General features: G+C 34.0%; 1 protein-coding gene across 1 annotated transcript in view; it reads right to left on the bottom strand.

Moving 5' to 3' along the window:
* Positions 1-3,003: 3,003 nt before the first annotated feature.
* The window catches only part of LOC134529755 (malate dehydrogenase, mitochondrial), a 38,792-nt gene continuing 20,071 nt past the window's right edge, over positions 3,004-21,724 (bottom strand). The window contains exons 3-7 of the mRNA XM_063364157.1: positions 17,010-17,177; positions 12,986-13,111; positions 6,571-6,708; positions 4,957-5,148; positions 3,004-3,857 (exon numbers count right to left, since the gene is read on the bottom strand). Coding sequence (XP_063220227.1) covers positions 3,729-3,857; positions 4,957-5,148; positions 6,571-6,708; positions 12,986-13,111; positions 17,010-17,177 — 753 coding nt within the window. The 3' untranslated portion in view covers positions 3,004-3,728. The remainder of the gene's footprint in view (positions 3,858-4,956; positions 5,149-6,570; positions 6,709-12,985; positions 13,112-17,009; positions 17,178-21,724) is intronic.

Here is a 21,724-nt window from a genome sequence, read left to right as displayed (position 1 = left end):
TCCCATCATCTCCAACATGCGGAAGGCATTGCAAACCCCCGCAGTATCAGTCTGCAGTAAAATCTTTCGTGCATCATGGCTTCCACCACCCGTGTTACCTGGGGTTACTTTTCTCGGACATGAGTAACAAGGACTTATAACCATGTTATCAATTGCAAAAAAAAAAAAAAAAAAAATGGTATAGTGATTTATGATGGATGGGAACATCATATTGCTACAGATATTTCAATCTAATAAATATATAACTTACATATACCATATCCAGCTTAAAAATAGTCTATTACTCAATTTTTTTTTCTGAATGATATGAGTAAAAAATAGGCTTATCTATTGTGATATGGAATGCTATAAAAATATCATACTAATTCAACAATTTAGTTTTAAATGTATTTAAATGTGTTTATTTAATGTGGAAAATTTAAAAAAAGACAGCATGCTGTAACGCCCCTCATGCCCTTGATTTTTAGTGTTATAGCTCCTCTTAAAAGTCCTAGGAAACAGCTGAGCAACAAGCTACAAAACTGACATAAAATTCTATCACCACCAGAGGTGGCACGAGGCGGGGAACAAAACAATTTAGAAACTCCCTGCATTTGCATACAATCCATTTGGGAGTTAGATCGGTAGATATATATAGGTACTCAAATAAAAACAAAATAAGCCATGTGATCTATGGGCTTCCTGGTTTATTTATATTAATATTCTTTTATGTAGTGCATAACCTTTATTTAAATAGATTTTACCAGAAAAGATCAAGGCAGATTAACCATCTATCAACAAATTAGCATTTTAACATCTTAGCAATCATTAATGAAGAAAACATGAACACAATTTATAGTGCTAGCGAGTCTGGACCGCGAATCTAGCAAAAATTTAACAAGGTTCTAGCCATTATGAAATGTTTACAAAAATAGTTAGAATATATTGCCTTGGTTTTGAATTTTACGCAAAAAAAATACATTATCACCATGTCCGATAAGGGTTGATTCTTCTTGAGTCACAATTACTGAAGATATAACTTTACATCGTTAACAAAAAATTCTCCCCTGTCCACTGGCACACCAAGACTTATGAAATTTTGTCGTTCAGAATTCACGACCAGGCAAAATTCGGCGGGAAGAGCAGAATAAATTTTGTTGGGGTTCACTCAATTGACTTTCAAACACGACCATTTCTGCAGGGATGAATCTCGGATGACGGGGTGTTTCTTCAATCGGTGGGTATCTCTTGCACCCTGCCTGCTACAAGGTCCAATATCGGCAGAGATTAGACCAGGTTGCAGATAGACCATCAATCGGGCAACCGCCCGCTAAAAAGGAGCGAATTGGGGAAAATATTGGCAGCAAAAGACTCACAGAAGCAGGGTGATGACAGATGATTCCACTCATGTTGCACGATCGCCAGTTAGGACGCGCGACGTGGAGATGTCGCGGAAGCACAAAGAAAATAAATTTAAAAAAAAATACTAAAACGTAGCTATTCGGGTTGGCTGACAAACTAACAGAAGATAAAGAAAAGTTTAGGGAAAAATTCCCTCGGCCGAGACGATAACATCCTATAGCGCAGTAGAAGGCAGATCTACACGCGATTTATTAGTCGAGGTGCAGCTCAACAGCCCGCGAATTAATTCCATCATGGCGGCTAAATCGTCTAAAAAAAAGGATGCTGGGACCCAGAAGACCGAACAAGGGGGGGGGGGGGGGGGGGGGGGGAGATATGGCTCAGAGCCGAAGACGTCCGAGGCAAGGTAAAACAAAGGTCTGTTGCTTGGTAAAAACCTCTATAGCCGTCGAGCGCCGAGCGCTCTATGGAGGCGCAGTCGAACTAAGTTTAACTTCGACTCACTAATCTGGCACTAGGTGACTTGCAACCAGCATGGGGCTAAAGGGGGGGGGGACAAGAGTGCGCTCTGGCGGCCAAAGAAGAGAGCAAGGGAGACACTTAAGGACACGGCCACTAATGTGTGCCGAACACAAAGGAAAGAGAACTAGGATGAAAAAGGTTTGATAGTATACAGAAGTCTGACAAAAATGAAATAAGAATAAAAATGCATACATTTTAAAAATGAAATATTTAAACTTAAAATTTAAAATCTGTGCCAAACACTCCAATAAATGGCACAATGCTGTGGAAAGTAAAATGACTAATAATCCTTTTGTATTTTATGTGGAATGCTTGCTTCTCGAAATTGTGTATCCTCATCTGGTGGATGCAGAATTTAAGCAGCTATTAGGATTTTTAATCATGTTTTATTAAATAAGAGTTTTTCACCTAAAATTGCCCTTTATGCATCGTCCAGGTAGGAACCAAGGACAGAAATTGATTTAATCAATCAGTAAATTAATGTGTGTTTTTTACGACTTAGAATTTTTCCCATAATTTATAGCTAGACAATTAAGAGGAAAGGGTCTGGATGTAAGCTACTTGCTGAAAGTGGGGGAAGGGGTTGTGCACAGGCGTGAGAATGGCACCAAACGGAACAAGAAGTGGGAGAAGAGCACTGAGCAAATGACAGTGGCCTTTGACCCACGTGCGTTGGAGCAAATTTGTTTTATCAGAAAACCTACTTTTGAAGAACTTAAAACTTTTCAAGGTAGGTGAAATTTAATTTCTCTCTTTCTTAATTATTCAGTTAAGTGGCTTCTACAACATGTCATATTAGATGACATGAGCTTCATGCAGGGCACCCATTTTGATTGATTTGTTTGTTCTGTAATGGCTGCTGAGACAGTCAACTTTAAGTACTGGATGGCCTAAAATCAGGCCAGCCCATTTTCAACTCCAACAGCAGTTGAGGAATTTTAAACTAAAATCACTTCATTTGTCAAGACACACAAAACTAAAAAATGTCACACAAGAATAATTTACATAAAAACCCATCTCTGCACTAACAAATTACTTGGTATTTAATGTAAGACATATTAGTTTTTTTAAATGTATAACTAATTTGTAGTATATAGGTAACAATACTTTCCAGAAAATGAAATAATATTTTAAACATAATAAAGACACAATATAGAGTTTTTATTAGATACTTGCTAGAAATTTTAAACATTTTTTTATACCAAAGTTGCAATACAGCTAGTGTACATGTAATCACAAATGGCACCTTGAGTGTGTCTTTTCACAAATAATGCATAAATCAAATGTCAGAAGCCAATTAAAGACCTATTGAAGTAGCCAACTCTCTATCATCCACATGCATTTATATTCAATACCTGTGAACTTCTAAAAATATTTTAATAATTTTCATTTTTTTTTGCTGGGCTATCTGGGGACTTAAATAAGCTTATATAGTTCTTTAGGGCCAAAAAGTGTATAATCTGCTAATGGATAATAGAGAGTTGACTGTAACAGGTTTATATTTAAACAATTAAATTTAAAAATCTTTCAAAGATATTTTATAGTTAGAAATTGCTACACTGGGAAAAAAAACCATTATAATTACATCGCATGTCAATGCTTGGGTAGCTCGCCCAAGGAAACTAATTTTAAATACTGCACTGAAAAGTCCTCAAATGTTAGAATTTTTTTCTAAATTTACAATAGAAAATTAAGTTGCAGACAGATATAAGAAAAAAAACTTCCACTGTAAACAAATGTACTGTACATGCCTGTATCTATATATTTAAAGACTTAAACATTAACTATAATTACACTTGTGTACACTTTGGTAAAATCAAGTATCTTTTAGCACCCTACAGCTTTAGAACTTAAACTTTAAAATTTCACTTTTTATTTACAAATTCTTCTCCTTTGGCAATGTTTTTCTTCAGTTCTGGAATAGCAGCTTTCAACAGTTCAGTCTCATAGTCCGACAATTTTCCAAGGCCTAAGTTCTTCTGTATTCCATTTGGCTGGAAAATGGAAAAAACAGGATAAAGTTTTAAAGTTCTAAAAAATTTTCAAAAAATCAACTACTTTTCACGATATTACAATTAGTTATTATTTATATTAATTTCAATTTAACATCTGCCTTGCATAACAAATAGCTAACAGAGAGAGATAATTCAATAAAATTATGCACTGGTAAAGAACATAGTTTTTCTGAGATGGTTACGGTGGGTACTGTTAATATTATTATAATTTGTTATCCTCAGTGATTTTAAGGGCAGAATAACTAAAGCAGTCAAATATATATATATATATATATATATATATATATATATATATATATATATATACACTATACATGTCAATAATATCTCCCCCCTTAAAAACAGAACCAAATCCTCTGAAAAGTCAATTAACAACAGTCACAGTTAACAGTTACAGAATCATGGTCTAGCAATCAACATTCCTGCCTCTAGCATTGAGATGGACGTTTATCTTCAAAAGATCATCTGCAGATTATCATGAAAGTCACATGACAGACTATACTTATTTAATATTCAAAACCTTTATGTTTTTTTAAATACTATTAAATTTCTTAAAACAATATATTACCAAAAATAAATTAAGAAAATCATTCATTTGTGATGGGAAGGAAACGACTTAGGATGAACAACTTTCAGATTGGTCATCAACAAACAGACCATCTGATCTTGATTGAGAAAGCTAGCACAATGGTGACAGACTAGGATTGTTGGCAGTGAAATTAGAGATTAGCAAGGACAAGATACAATCATTCGCAAAGATTTGATTAGAATAAAAGATAACATTTTTCATTCAATGAGAACATAAAATTTTCACTTCTATTAACATAAAACACAACCTCTAACAGGTAGAAGCAAACATTTCCACCACACACCTAGTTCAGGGCTGTGCTAGCACTCACTAGGATTTACAGGGCTTCCAACATTTGAGTTTGCTTCTGGAATGTTGCTACTCGCTAGCTGCTAGAAGTATGACTTGTTCACTGAATAGTTGCAGAAGCCTATAGTATTTGCATCATTACAATGTAAGAAAGGTGATGACTTGAACAAGTATTATAATATTTAACACATTTATACCTACCCCAAGGAGAAGAGGTGTTGAGAAATACTTGGCTTCAGTCACATTGGAGCGAACATACGCACATTCTACTATATTAGATTCTCCCTTGAGAGCACGGCACAGAGCAAATGCAAACCTGGCACCAGCATATGCCATAGACAATGTAGCTGAACCAGCACCTGCTTTAGCTTTCACTACTTCAGTACCTGCTTCCTGCAAAATAGATTGTACGTGACAATTACTCACTTGTAAGACAACCAAAACAAATCAAATTTTAAAATGGCAACCAAATAAATTAACTGAATTTTTGGACCACCACCTATTTCTTCTGCTTACTTCCAAAATTTAAACACAAACAAATAAAAACACCAGATTAAAATTACATCAAACAAAAAAATATTTAGCATTCTTTATATCTATTGTGATAAAACTTTGACCCTTAACTTGAAGCTAATTAGGATATTAAATAATTCAGGCCAATGAATTTTTAACAAAATGTTTAATTTTTAAACTTATGAAACAATAAATAAATTATTACCGTGGCTACATTAAAACAAATTTTTTTTCTGACTTCCAGACCAAAAGTTTTGATGATCTTAATTCTAAATGGCAAAACAAAGAATTTGGTTGCATTAAAATTAAAACAATTAAAAGCAGCTATGTGTCCAGTTCATTATCAACTTGTAATTCATGCTTGAAATATAGTGTAATTGTAGTTTAAAAGATAGATGCAATAAAACAAACTAACACAATAGTACCAGAAAATTTTACACTGATCAAATTAGCAAAATACTTTTTATGCCCAAAGTAGGCTCAAAGAATATGACGTATGTCCCAAAGGCCAGAACTTCTTACCTTAGTCTCGACCGATCTGTTCACGTCTATAATATTTATATAAATTTTCAGAAGTATGTTTACTTTACCCACCAAAAATGTTAGCCAACATATTAAATAGTAACATTTCAGCAGATAGACATTGTTAAGTTTAAAATAATACCTCAACAATAAAAAAAAATTCTTAGATACACAAATAATTTTCTAAAACATCAGCATTTTTATTACTCTAATACAAACTATATGAATTACAGCCTTTTTTTAAAACCTCTTATACTATAATAATTTGATTATTCTAACACTGAAATACTAAATACTTTAAATTTTATACTGGTTGCAATAGAAATGTGGTAAGATACTATTCAGTTTCCAAGTAAATATACCACTCAGATACATTTTCTCAGTTCTTAAAGATGTGCACAGATAAATCAGCAATGGATTACAAGTGGTACGTACACCACTGGAAAATGTACGGCACAATCCACATGCTGAAGACAGTTATTTTAACTTTTTATATAAGTTTGTACAGCTTTCTATAGGTATAACAGTATAAGATACCAAGCAGAGATAGGTATGAAAAAAGTAAAACACGCATGCTATATGAGCAGGTGCTCAAAAACGCATCAGAATTGCTTGTTAAGAATTCAATGTTAGTTGTATGAAATGTAACAGTGGGCTAATATAATTTAAAAAAAAGTACAAACTTAGGTAAAAATGTAGTAAATGGAGTTTTAATTTCATCAAATATACTCATATTAGCAATATTCCAAATGAGGATTTCTTCGATGTAAATAAACTTACCTGAATCCTTTCTGTGAGAGCCTTCAGTTGATCTTTTGGAAAATCAACTTTAGGTTCAGCTTGAGAGATCAGAGGTATTATTGTAACACCGGAGTGACCACCAATCACAGGAACATTTACTTTTGCTGGATCAAGACCCTATTCAAATAAAGCAATTTTATTGTAAATATCAAAAAGCTACAAGCAGATGTGACTAGGTCTTTGAGTGATATTCCAATATAAAGGTTCAAATAATACAATCTTTGAGACACTTTACATCAACCAGAAGTATACAAGGCCTATCACACTACCATGACAGTGTAGTAAATTTCCTTATGAAAACACAATCTATAATTTTTATAAACATTTTTTATACAAAATTGTAACATTTTAGTATGACACAATTTGTTTCCTACAGGTGTTATGAATATATATTTTATAACAAGGATTCAAGGTCATGGATTACACATTCAAAAGCCATCTTTAATATAAATTGATATTTTTATCTTGATCCTGTTGGCGTATTACATTTTTCACTCCCGAAACTAATTATATAAGAATACAAAAGGAGATTTTTGCAATAAAATGTAAATGGATATAACTATAATAGGTATTCCAACAGACAAAGTAAACAATAGACAGGACAAGATACATGAAAAAGTTAGATGGTAAAAAATTAAAGATTTCATCAGCTATTGGAAAAACTGGCAGAATAAAACCAAGAAAAACCAACAAGCACAAAATAAAGCATATAATATGATGGAAAATACTGTTACGAGGCTGCCACCCCAAAGGATTGATAGAAACACACCCCCCCCCCCCCCCTTACCTTTCCCACTCTTGGAACGGGCACAACACAGGCACCAGGCTGCTTTCTGACAAACAATCTCACCCCCTCCCCTCCCACAACACCATCCCCTTAAGTTCGGGTGCCCCCACCCCCCTCTCTCTCGAAAGGTTTGGCAGATTCCCAGAGCCCAGTCGCATGAATTGGCGTAAATAGACAGCCATTGTTCTCGCAGCTTCTTGATGACTTAACAGTTCTAAGGAATACAAGACCTTTCCACAGACAAACCCAGAGATATAAAAGGTAGGGGCCAACCTGTGAAGAGCAGTGAAGAGGGTGAGTGACTTGGCGAGCAATAGCAGGTGACAAGCGGCAGCCTTCATGTGCAAAGATTCATAACGTGTCAGGCATGGTGGACAAGAGAGCAGTGTGTTGGGACCTATGTGCAGGGTAAGAGAACAGTAGAGAGAGCCATTGTTGAGCCAAGCTTAAGTGGAGAGAGTAAATAGTGGACTTATGAAAGTGTGATTAAATTGTGGCCAGTGATATAGACTGTTGTAATTTAGGACAAATTGTACATAGCAGTTAGTAAATTAACTCTTAAGTAATTAATTTGGGCTATCCTTTCTGGCCCCGCATTTTCCCACTTATAACATTTGTGTAAAGTAGGGCTAGCCCTAATTAACAATAAGATTTATTATTTTTAATTAAAATATATTAATAATATTATACGAATATAAAGCAATTTTATTAATAATAAAATTTATTAGTAAGAATTGCCATAAAAAATGCAAAATTCGCTTCCTTCATTGCTTATTTATCTCCGACGACGCCCATGTGTTCAGCCAATGTTTATTTTACACCATCCCGCAAGTCAGCAGCAGCTCTGGAGAGTTAAGCTAAAAGCTTTCAGGGCTAGTTTACCTCATGCCCACTAGGATACGCTAGTTGAAAATCATGGCAGACATGCATTTAGTAAACAACAATGTCTGAAATTACGTTAAGAGGTTAAATAATCTTTACAATAGAAAACTTTAAATTTATGCTTTTTAAAACTCATAAATATTGTTAGTTCCTAATTAAAAATGCAATATAATGAAAACAATGTGGTACGTGAACTTTTTAAATTAAATGTTAGGTTGTTTAATCTAAAAATGTTATCAAATTTATTTAGATGTACTTCAAATGTATTTAGACATATATTTGTGGTGTAAATTAATATTATTGTAAGCATTTTCTTAATTAAAATGGTAGTCAGCAGGTGCACCTACATGATTGGAGAACAAATTATTTTGATTAACCTTCACTCTTATGGAAACAACATATTTAATTAGCACTCCATTTTCCTGGAACGAATTAGAGCATTACCTCGAGGGGTGGGTGTATAGTAGTACCCTGTTTTATCGCATAATTGTCGCACGCGCATAATTGCCACACCTATATTTTAGGGCATCAAAATTTGGATAAAAAAACCTCTCGCGTAAATGTCGCATGATATCCTTATTCTTGTAATATATTTCGTTAACGTGTATCAATGTTCTGCCTTCAGCATTAAAGTATGGTTTATTGTTGCTTCATGTATTTTGTTGTAAATTCACGTAATTTGAATTGACAGTGTAACCCGACGCATTGCCGCGGGCGTTATGTACTAGTTGAGTACCCCCAAGCGCAGTGTTTTTGTTAAGGCTCTTTCACTTAGTAAGGGCTGTCCTAATAATTTTTTTTTGTATTTTCTGTTCACAGAGACTTTCCAGCTGTGTAACACGTGAAAATTCTGGAAACAAATGTGATTTGTTTATATCTCTAAGTTAATATTTGTTTGTGATGAAGGGTATGTATATTTGAAGAATAAAAAAGTTGATATCTGACACTTAGCACACCTCTGTCTACCATATAACCCCTTGTTCCTCTTGCGTTTGACACAATAGGTTACAAACTTGCTGACTATTCTCAGCTAGTTTTCTTTAATAATGACTTAAAAATGCTGATTAAATCCCACAGTTGCATTGAACTTATGGTACATTGCGAGAACGACTTTGTTCTCGTGCACAAACAAGTACACCAAGTCTCGCCGAAGGCATATGCTGCCATCTGTGGTCAAAAATATTCTAAATAATCATCCAAAAGAAGGTTGGAAACAGCACCACCCAGACCACAGACATGAAAAGCTTCTCAACTACATTAAAATATTAGATATGTGACCAATGGCAACGTCTGAGCGATGACTAATCTGACAAAACAGAACAAAACACACACAAAAAAGTATCAACTTGGGACTTCCCCAAAAAAAAATGCCTTCCTACTAGCTACAAATAATTATCTTACAATTAATTAATACTCTGTAATATCCCAGTCAGAGAGCTTTACCATGGTCCTGGTTAACGTCAGGTCTATCAGGATGCTATCAAATATGTAAAATTTAAGCTATAAAGATAACCTATAAATGAAATAAAAACTGAAAATCTCTCTCTCTCTCTCTCACACACACACATTCTTGCATACATGAGTGGTTTAATGCTTGAACCAGACTGTACATGCCTCACAGACCTGCCATGTACAGGTCAGTGCAGTGCACAGCTATACAGCCAGTCCTTCTCGTTAATATATTGTGCAGATGAGAGAATTTTTGTCAGGTGGGAAGATAAAATAAAATTGTTGGGAAATCTGTTTACATTGTTTTATCATGTCACGTAATCACCTTTATCATCTTGTTGCAAATTAAGGTCATTCAGCCAGCACCAGAGTTTACACCACCACATCGTTAAATACATTTCATAAGGCATGTTGTTCGCAACTGTGGAATTAATCCTAATCTTTATAGTTTACACATTGTCAGGCTTGGTTTACTAACACACAATAAGTTAATGTTATATACTGTATGAGCGAGCTATATAATATGTTTACAGCATTATTTTTTATCCTGTACTACTCTACTTCACTGTAATATTCCTTGACTAGAACCCAACTTTTCCAACAAACTCCGGTAGAGGGGTGCACTACTATACTCTCAAAACAGAATTGAAAACGGAAGGTCCGTGTCAGAATACATACTCCAGAGATGGATACTGATGGAATGTTTGCCTCTTTCAGAACTTACTTTAGATAAACTTAGCTGAAAAACAAAATCAAGACATCAAACGGGAACCCACAGCGAACCAGAAATAAGAGCAACATTTATCGTGCAAAATTTATCGTACAAAATGCTGCTACACACCCAATATTTCTGACACATCATTAATTTTCTCTGTTTCAGTAATAATTCACTCTAATTCAGTGAATGACATCTAAATCAATAATGATAATGGGAAATCTGTCATACTTGGCAGCATTGTTACATTCCAGGTTGACCAAGCAATACAACCCAGAAAAATAACAAAGACATTTCCAAAACTTGAAAAGTTTGTTTATATATGATATTTAAGTTTGTTTAGTTGCCAATGTCGAAGATAAATTGTTCCCTTAGCGTCTTTGCATTAAAATGAAAGAGTTCAAAATGGCCTCTTATAATTCCTTAAAAAATTAAAAAATAAGAAAAAAGTAGATAACTTACAGTTCCAGACAATTTATAACATATTCCATGTAGCACGTTGCTCAATTAGCAAAAACAAATATTCAAGTCCTTTTGTTTTCATTTTAAGTTGAGCCTGGCCCCGACCAGCAGGCGTTAAGTTGGCTGATTGTTTCTGAGGAGCTGCCGACAACGTGGGCGCACATAGCGACAACTATCTTGCACCACGCAGTTACTTTACTTTTACAAAGCTAGGAACAAAGGGAGGCAACCCCGTGGGCCAACCGACCAATCACAACACAGAATCCAGTATCTGACCATACAGGAAAAAATACTGAAAAAAATGTCTCTCTCTAAAATTCTGGGAAGACACATCACAAAACCTCAAGGCTCGCTCTGATTGACTGACGAAGCAGCGCCCAGTGAAAGTTCCAGTCTATTGCTGCTCAGTCATACGTCCACGTGCTAGGTTTTTCAAAAACACACTAACTCGACGCATGAAAAATAACTTGCCGGCGACAGTGTGTCGCGCCCATTTTCCTTTCCTTTGAAACCTTCTAGAATGTTACAGTCTCACTACCCAGAATATGCTTTAAAATTTGACAAAACATAATTAATACACATGTTAAATTTAAGTGATTGAGTCAATTATAATGAAACAAATAATAATAAAACATACTACATTCAGCTTGACATAGAACCTAACCCAAATTAATAATAAACACTACTAAAGCAAGAAAATGACAAATTACTATACATAATAGAAAAAACATGAGTAAGAAATAATTATGAAACATTCAGTAAACATCAACATAAATCAGTAAAAGTGTTAATTATATTAGGGGGCAGGAATTTTGCAATGTTAAAATTACAATAGTAATTTTAATTACACCCACCCCTTGAAATAACGCTTTTTCTCTTACGTGAATTGTTATTTCCGTGTATGTACAATGGCAACAGCACGTGTGCAGCATTAAATACAAAGTAAAAAATTAATAGTGTGATGAATACCGACAATATTTTACTTTTTCCTTAATAGTTATTCGTTTCCTTCATCGAGTGTAAACCTCCGATGACAACCCAAGTGTTCAGCCAACTTAATATTACACTATCACGAATGTCAGCAGAATCTCTGGAGAGAAAAGCCAGAAGCTTTCAAGGCCAGTTTACCTCATACCTATTAGGGTGTGCTAGTGGCAAATCATGACAGACATATTTAATACATAATAGATTTAGGAATAATGTTAACATGTAAAATAACATTTCTAATAACAGAAAAAAATTTAGTTTATAATTTTTTAAATGTTATTAGAATTGAAATACACCTACTATATTAATAACCTTATTATTTTGTAACACAGAAGTGTTGTTAGATCCTCCTAAGAATATACCCACACCCTATTATGTAAGCAATGTGGTCAATGTAAACAATTTATTAGATTTAATTTTTTGTTTGTTTAGTTTCAGAAGTTACTTAACATTTATTTAAGTTATTTAAATATACTTCAAATGTGTTAAGAAATATTATTACTGTACATTGATTTTAATGGGTGTAGTGTCTTGATTAAAATGTTTGTCAGCAAACACACTTACCTGATTAGACAAAAATTTTTGATTAACATACACTCTTATGGAAAAAACCTATTTGATTAGCGCTGTTTTGATTAGCTATCTGTTTTCCTGGATCGAATTAGGGCATTACTTAGAGGGGTGGGTGTACAAGAAAGTTTGCATTTTGCATTTTTTTTTAAAAGAAAAAAGGGCTCAGCATATATCATGAGCAAACCATAAAAAAATTTACAATTTATTAAATACTTACTAATAATCCTGTAAAAACAGTTATGCATGTATGAAATCTCTAGCATTCTGTTTTAAGCATTATATATCATAGATGCAAAACATTGTTGATTTCAGGACACAAAAACCGCCAAAATATTAGATAAAAATGAATGACAACTATATGTTGTATGAATACCAAATAAAACAAAATAAACAAAATTTTCTTGCAAAATTTGGATTTAGATAAAGTTTTTTAACCTCAAGAAAACCTACTGATTTTAACATACTAAGTTTTGCATCTTCAGTAACAATATTGTAAACCTAATTTCAAATATTTTGTGTTAATTACAAAATAATCTTACCTTGGCTTCGGCAATAAATGCATTGGCACGTACAACATCGAGAGTGGATACACCAAATATCCTATTAGGATCATAAACGCCAGCTTTTTGAAATACTTCTGATGCAATAGGAACCGTACTATTTACCTGAAACAAGATTTCATCAAATTCTTTGCTTACAGCACCATAAATTGAATCTAGTTATTACTTACCATGTGAGTTAATGCTCTGAAAGCAATAATCCACAAAAAAATACAGCTAGTAAAACTAAATGGTGTAATTCAGTGCTTTGTTTTAGGTAAACAGCTGCTTCATGTAATAGCCAAATAAAATTTAATGTTTGAAACTGAAAATTATGACAGCAGTAAATGCGGGGGAAACAGTTGCAATGTTTCCAATTACAGTGTCAGGAGCCAAATCGGTAGGATTCGTAGTAGCCTGTGGAATCTATGGCCTAGAGGGTTTTGCGCTTGGGAGTGGCACACACAAGCATCTCACTAGATGGTCTAGGCCTACGTGCATACAATAAGCAGAAAAATTAAAAATATTCAAAGGTTTTCCTTAAAACACTGCTTTGGAGTTAATATTACCTTAACCATCCCCATTTTATAGTTAAAATTGCATCCACCGTTAAAGACTTTTTAATTACAGGGGGGCCTGGACTCCTCCACACCCCCTCTTTCCATGCATTGTCTTGCGTGTATCTGTAGCTTCAAATTATATCCTATGTATGTGCGACTGAGATATTTACATTTACATGCAAAATGTTACTTAAACTTAATTCCCTGCTGCAATAGGAACGTACCAACTTCTGTCGGAAGGCACCATGCTGGTCCCAACGTGTTTAGTGCCATCATTAACTCAAATATCGTAAACATTTGTTGCATTTTCAGACTAATAAATCACAGAAATAAAACCAAACGTTGTTCCATGTTATAAACAAACCACTTGTATCATCTGTAGTAAATATTTATTACATTTATGAAGAATCCAAATGAAACACATGTAAAAAAAAAAAAAAGATGAATCGCATTCTCCTTCAGCTCCAAAGATAAACAGTTGGCTATCTCTGCCGTAGTCACAACACGAAGCAGCATAGAAAGCAGGAGCAACATACCGTGTGTCGTTGACCAATCAAATTTTAACATTTGGAGGAGTATGGCTATACTGCATACAACTCTGACACAAAGTAACCTATGTAATAATTTCACCAAACTTATTACTTATTGTTTAAAAACAATTGCTGAAATGAACACAGGAATGCACAAATATACCATAAATACCAAATGTATTCAACACCCTGCACTATGTTTAAAAAACCCATAATTATATACCATTTTACAGAGACAAGAAATTTATTTAGAAGCTAGATTGAAACTTTTCCTGTCTCGAATCGTTCTCCAGGCTGACATGACTAGCGAAAGCCTTAAAAGCAACATGAACGTAATAATTGTTATGAATAACAGTGAAATCACATTACTAAACAAAACAATTTTTCCTGCAATGCACAAAAATTCCCTAACATTTCCCTACTTTCTAAAATTCCCTGATTTTCCTGGGCCTGCAATGCTAAAACTCCCAAGCAACACACACAATGTTTTTCAATGCAATGCATTGTATAAAACACTATTTTATTTTAAAAGAAAAGCAAAACTCTAATCTAGCATCAGGTTCTAGCAAAAGAAATTGTGTTAAAATTCTAAAGGTGTGTTAGGTGCTAGTTTATATATTTAAAAGAAACTGTCACAGAGCATATATAACTCACATGGCTGCTAAGACAAATTACAAAGTTCGAAAAGATTAATATCAGGGCGGTGAACCAATTTTAGGACTTTTTCAAGCCTTTTTAATAAATCTTACGACTTTTTGATATGCATTATTTTCATACAAAAATAAGCAAAATTAAATATAATGATACAGAAGCACATCTAGGTACTCTTGGAAGCAGCAGAAGGTACTGAAATGTAGGTGAGTGCCTGATAGCACCAAGATAGAATGTTCAGCACAATGGTTTTGTTCAGGCACGATAAATAGACAAGAAAAAAAATGAAGCCTTTGATCACTTAAAATGTACAACCAGCAATTATAACCATTGAAACAGATACAGAATACACAAGAGAAAAAACTGATACCACACAAAAGAGAGGATTAGTTTTTATGGAGTATTTTGGCACATAGATCATTAGCACTCAAAGACGACAAAATTACTCAAAACAATGAAAGGTGCCATTAATTAACTTTTCGAATCCAAACACAAGACTACTTTTGAAAATATTTCCCATCCAGACCTGGAACCACAAGGAAGCACGATGCTGGATTCAAGACTTTACAGTCAAACCTAATTAATACGAATCCGCTTAGTACAAAATTTGCGTTTATGCAAAGTATTTTCACAGTCCTAGAAAATGAAGTATGCTTTCCTATGTTATTCAGTACTTTTAATAAGAAACAAATAATCAAATTTTCATAACCATCAAGTAAACATACGTTTCTCCAAAGATGTATGTATCCTAAAGAGCAAAATGGTTGAAAAACAAGATGAAAAGTGTAACTAGTGGCAATGTTAGTAACTAAACTAGAAAAGATGTCATTTTGTAAACTGGAACTAAAAGGAAGGTACTCTATACCATATTTATATTAGTCGCTGGAAACCTGAATTTTGAGTGTGTTGTTTTGTAAAATGACTGCAAAACCTAAACGTAACGATATACATAGAAAATTAAAACTAAAATTATCAAAGAAGTTGACAATGGAGAAAAAAAAACTGCAATCACTAGAGATTTAACATCCTGCAACTGTCCTTGTCAATGTTAAAAAAAAAATTGCAAAAAGATTAAATCAGATTTTGCAAGTTCTTGTGTGTTATCAAATATAAAAAGAATGAGTAGTCTATAACATGAAGAAATATGTGCACAAAATTTGCCAATTTCAGGACCTATGATGCACAAGAAGGCAGATTACTTAGCATTGAGGTTAAGGATTTTGGAATTTAAGTTTGGCAATGATTGGCTACAACAGTTTATATAATACAGTGCATATAATATTATTTATGCTTGTAATTATAAGAATTAGAAGGTAATATATTTATGTCATAATGATTTTCCAATAGTTTGGTTAATACAAACCTCAATACACAAAAGTGCTAAAATTATGGTCCATTCCGGTTTGTAATAATAAGGTTTAACTGTACTTGTCCTTTTTAGAATATTGTTGTTTGAATTATAATCACAGACCTTGTCATATGGGGTTGTTTTGTTTGGCTGTTGAGAAAGTCACCCTTGCAAGAGCTTTCAGATTGGAATTTATGGATAGTCCCTTGTGGGACTTGGTTATAGCCTGCCGTTTAAGATGGGAGAGGAAAGCATAGAAACCATCAAATTGAACACCTGCCAACCTCCCACATACCTAGTCAATACATTAGAATGGCTAGACTCCACAGCAATTTACTCAGAATTACTGCCCCAGCAGTAACCTGAATTGTACAACCAGGACAAACCACTGGCCGGTCATACATTCTGAACGAGACCAGCTTTATCCATCTTCCTGGGAAAGTATCTCAGGCTTCACAATCTAGAGAAAACTAAGTGATGCCAGTGGACTTGTGGTTGATTACACCGGCTGCCTTTGTACAGGGGTAACATTGCCTTAATGGGTCGGAAGCATCAATTAGCTATTCCACCATACATACTCCTTCCAGGATGACACTTGATGCTGCATGGGCGTACATTTACATGGATGGGTTCCACACCTAGACCTGCCTGCCAAGTCGGTGAGGTCGTGCACAGACCATCACTAGATCAGGCATGATTTATGGAGCCTGATCTGGCCTCAGATAATGTTTCAGAAAGAGATCCGACGGAAACTGGTTACTTTTACAGCTTACTTTTATTAACTTGTTTGCATACTGTTTAGATGGCCACAATGTCTTTCCAAATTAAATGTTGTGAAGGTAAATACACTTTATACATTTATGCTAATAATATTTTTACAATTAAGTTTTTAAAATATCTAAAGGCAAATTGCACCAAAAAGTATTAAGACTCACTGGATTCGATATTATTCCAACAAGGGCCTTAGGAGCCACTTCCGCTGCAGCTTGAGCAATATCACGAACTATGGATGCATTGGTATTGAAAAGATCATCTCGTGTCATGCCAGGTTTCCTTGGCACTCCAGCAGGTATGATTATTACTTCAGCACCTTTAAGTGCATCCTTAAACACACGAAACCAAGAAATTAAAAATGACATACTGTAACAAACTAAGTGTAACAATGTTTAGTAGCCAAGCTAGGCATATTGCACCTCCCATTTATCATTTTCACATGCATCATTTATCTAAATTATTTCATTTGGTCTCACAAAAAAAAAGTACTAAAATTGTCCAGATGCACAGTTATTCGAATAGTTTTTTTCAGTATCCACAGTTAAAAAAAAACCAACTGTCTTCAAAAGTAGAAGAATCAAACCTTTGAAAAATACAAACACATGTAAATTCAAATTGCAAGATATTAGAAAAAATTAATGAAAACTTTGTTTTACTTTGTTTTAGGTTATTATTTACTTTAGTATTTATTCATGCATTGTTATATGCACATCAACACAGATTGAGTTTCATATATGTGCACAACAGACAACAACAAATAAGATTAAAGTATAAAAAGAAGTACAAACCACATAGGACAAACAAAATGACATTAACAGTATAACTAAAAGTATTGAAAGGATTATATATGATCATCTGCAAGGAACGTTTCTTGAAACAATAAATTGTTATATTAGTGTTTATAATTGATTATTAAAGTTCCCACGAGTAACTTTTTTGGTATAATTGATTAATTGTTGGTTTCGAAAATCTCAAGTTTATTAAAATTGGTTATTAGTCTATATAACATATCATTATTTCTAACTAAGATTCAAAGAAAAGAAAAAATCACACATGAAAGTTGGATCAGAAACATATCTACTCTCAACACCATCACCAAGTCAGCCTTTCAAAAGACAAAAGCAACTTTTTTTTTTAGATTTGAGGCTTCTGTTCAAGGACAGGAAATCATTGACTATATTTCCAGTGAACTCAATGTTTTTACTATAACAAGAGCCTGTCAATTCTGGTAGGGATAGCCCTACGCCTCTTACTGTCAATATGACCACTTCTACCTCTGCTTAGGTGTCTGTAGGAGCACCTTAATATTATTCTATGAATTATTCCAAGGAGTGGGTTTTCTATTATCAAAATGCCCGAGGATTAAGAACAATATTTGTTGATTTCTATGAAAATTTTGTCAACTCTCACTTTGACGTTACTTGCCTGATGGAAACCTAACCTTAGATCTAAATCAGTAGAATTTTTCGATAACCTGCTCAATTCCAGTCACAATATTATATGTGTAACAGAAACATGGTTTGACGACCTCAGTGTCAACTCTCATTATTTTACGGACAATTATCTGATCTTTAGAAATTATAGAGATGTTTTGAACAGGAAAGATGAAAGAATGCGGTGGTGGTGTGTTGACAGCAGACAATAATTCAAAATTTCTCTCTGTTCAAATCAAATAACTAATGCTTTTGATTTTCCTGGTATTGAAGCAGTTTGGGTAAAACTCAAATTAACCTCAACTAAAAATGCAATTCTTGGCAATATTTACTTACTCCTACAAATCACTATAAATACATATCAAGCCTACTTTAATCCTCTTAAAGAAAAACTCTCATCCTATCAAGATGACTATTATACTCTGTAAATTCAAAGCTCCAGGCTTTGATTGGTGTAATAATCTATCTAACAATAATGTATTTATGCAACCCATCAACAAAGTTCAGTGCCTACTTAATTTTTCTTTAAGTTTGGGTCTACACCAGTGTAAATTACACAAGCATCGATTAACCTACTTGACCTTAGTTTTACTACCATATCTCAGTGTCAAGTGGTTTTTGCTGATGAAGCACTAGTTAAAGAAGATACTTATCATCCGGCACTACTAACAATTTCAACACTGGATAGTGAATCTCCAAACACTACATCTTATGTGTTCGTGAACTATAAAGATAGCAACTTCCTTGGATTTTATAATTCTATAAAAAAAAACCAAGACTGGTCTAAATTTTATGATAGATCCGATGTTGACTTTTTAGTTAATCAGCTAGCTAGTGTTTGTGTAATAATATCAACCCTTTGTTCCCAATAATTTCTTTAAAAAAAAAAAACACCAAGTACAAGACCAATTTAATCACTTTCTTAAATCCCATTTCCAGTGAAATTATTAGCAGAACAGTGAACATTCCTGGTATAAAGCCACAATGATTGATGGATAATTATTTATTTGGAATATGAATAATATTTTTTCAAAGATTTTTGAAAAGCCGTTAAACGATATGGGTCTATAGTTTGAAACCTTTAATTTGATACCACCTTTGTGAATATGTATAACTTCAGAAATTTTCCATTTTTCAGGAAAAATGTGGGGTTTGAGACAAGTTAAACAGATTTTTAAGTAGAGGAACCAATTAGTGCAAAGTATTGGGCAAAGACATTTGACAAAGTTGGATCTCTGGATACAGAACCACACATATCTAGAGGAGAGAATTGTTTATTATAGCTATTTTTCAATATTTTTATAACGCCAAAACATTTTGGGGTTCGTCTTGATGTTCATGTTTATTGATCTAGTCTAATTAATTTTATCACGCTTAAGTAAATATTTGACTTTTTTCAGATAGAAAAGTTATAATAAAGGGTATTTTTATTTCTTATATATAGTTTGTGAAAGTGTTTTTTTTTAATTTCAAGGCTTCATTTGCTTCTTTTGAAAAACAATGAGGATAGTTTGATACTTTTTTGGTTGTCACCGGAATTTAATCTTCGATGCTGGTGAAAAAACACAGGAATTTAGTCGATTCACCAGGTAGTTATACTGATAAATTTCCTTCTAAGACCACGTACATTTTGATATAAAAATTTGCACAGCTTGTTTTTTTAAATTCACACAGCTTATTCAAAGTGCTCCTCCAGGCACCTGAGACGAGTTCAATGCAGAGCCTTTGGACAATTGTTGTTTAGGGCTAGCCGAAGCCATACCTGAGTCAACGACTAACGAGAGAAGAGAAAGACTCATTGTTAATGATTATGTCAGGATGAAGTTTCCCAAAGAAGGGGCTGATTAGGCAACCACTCCGCCAAAAAAACTATATTGTTGATTCTGTTAGTCTTCCTCTAGAACAGAAATATGGAAGGATGCATAAGTATCAAACCTGGTCTTTAGTTTAGAAACTTTAACGTGTGACAGGTTGAGTTCTCTAGAGATATAGTCAACAATCTTATGGTCTTCAATTGAAGGGTGAAATCTTGTTATAAACAGTCTATGTTAATTCTTCAGCCGGTTTACAAATGGTTTTAAGAGATGAGATGTTTCTTATACCCACTTGCATGGGCATTTTCTTGCGTTCTTGAAAGTCATTTGCTTAGGATTTGTTCTCAGCTTCCGCGTACGTTGCACAATAGTAATGCAGTCGTCGTCAACAGCACACTGGTTGGAATTAGAGCTGCTCATGACATCCTGATTTTCTAACTGCATTGTAAGCAGGTCACACAGTTACTAGTGACACCAGGTGTTACCAAACTAGCTGTTTTTTTTCTCTCTTGTGGATTTCTTTAATATATGGCTATATGAATGATCATTTTTTGAGTACAAACTTTCTCTTAATTGAATGAATTCCTGCTTTATTACAGCAGTTTCTTCATGTGAATCAATGAGTAATGACTACAAAACTAGATTTTTACTTTTAAGATTGTTGTCCTTAATGCACAACAATTCAACAGTTTTTATTAGATCTATTTTTTTGTACAGCCAACCTACATGCCTCTGCATTTTAATGCTCAAAAATACAAACATTACTATTCCAGTCTTCTTCTGTGGTGATTTGAACACGTTTAATTGATTATCTAGAACTGGATCTGAAACTATTGCATTCTTTTCAGGCAATAGAAACCCCCGGGAATCAGGTTAGTCTAAGATTGAGGAATTCATGTTCAATCACCAGCCTATAGATCATGTAAGAACATTTACACTACGGAGGGCGCAGAACATGTCTGCCACAGTAGAATTCACGGCCGCAACTGAAACCCATGACTGCTACTGAACTCACTGCCGCTACTATCTAGCATATGACCTGATTGTTATTGTATAGAAAGATCTAACCATTTTGCTTGTTTACATGCATGTCTTGTTAATAGCTACTAGTTCAACATCAAGTCTTTGCTTCACCCACCACATGGGTTATTCCATTTTCACACCATTTATTTTTATCTAGGAGAATTTCTTTGGCTGTTACACTATATATGCATTGCATTGTGTTCTGCAGCAAATGTTTTCACATAATAAATGCTACATTTTACCTGCTATTTGTAAAGTCAGGCAAATTATCACCATTATAATTTATACCTGACTAATTGTTTAGTGGTTATTCACTGAAAGAAATTTTCTGGATCCCCACAGCTGAGTAACATATAGAAAATTGTTTCTAGAACCTCATTTTCAAATTAGTTTTTCCTCATAAATAATAGTTCAAAAAAATCCAACATGGCAGGGGAATTGTAAGATAGTTACTACATACATAATTTAATATATGGTGCACACTACAACTAGTTTTATTATGAAGCCAATCTCAGGCCGTCACGAGCCGGCCCTCTCCAACCATACAGTATGTGACTCGTACATCAGTGTTATCAAAGCATGTGGTATTTGTAGTGGTAAGTGTAG

Source organism: Bacillus rossius, chromosome 2, assembly GCF_032445375.1.
Source record: "Bacillus rossius redtenbacheri isolate Brsri chromosome 2, Brsri_v3, whole genome shotgun sequence".
In the NCBI taxonomy this organism is placed as follows: domain Eukaryota; kingdom Metazoa; phylum Arthropoda; class Insecta; order Phasmatodea; family Bacillidae; genus Bacillus; species Bacillus rossius.
Note: the sequence above shows the minus strand (reverse complement) of the source record. Positions and strands in the feature narration are given on the sequence as shown.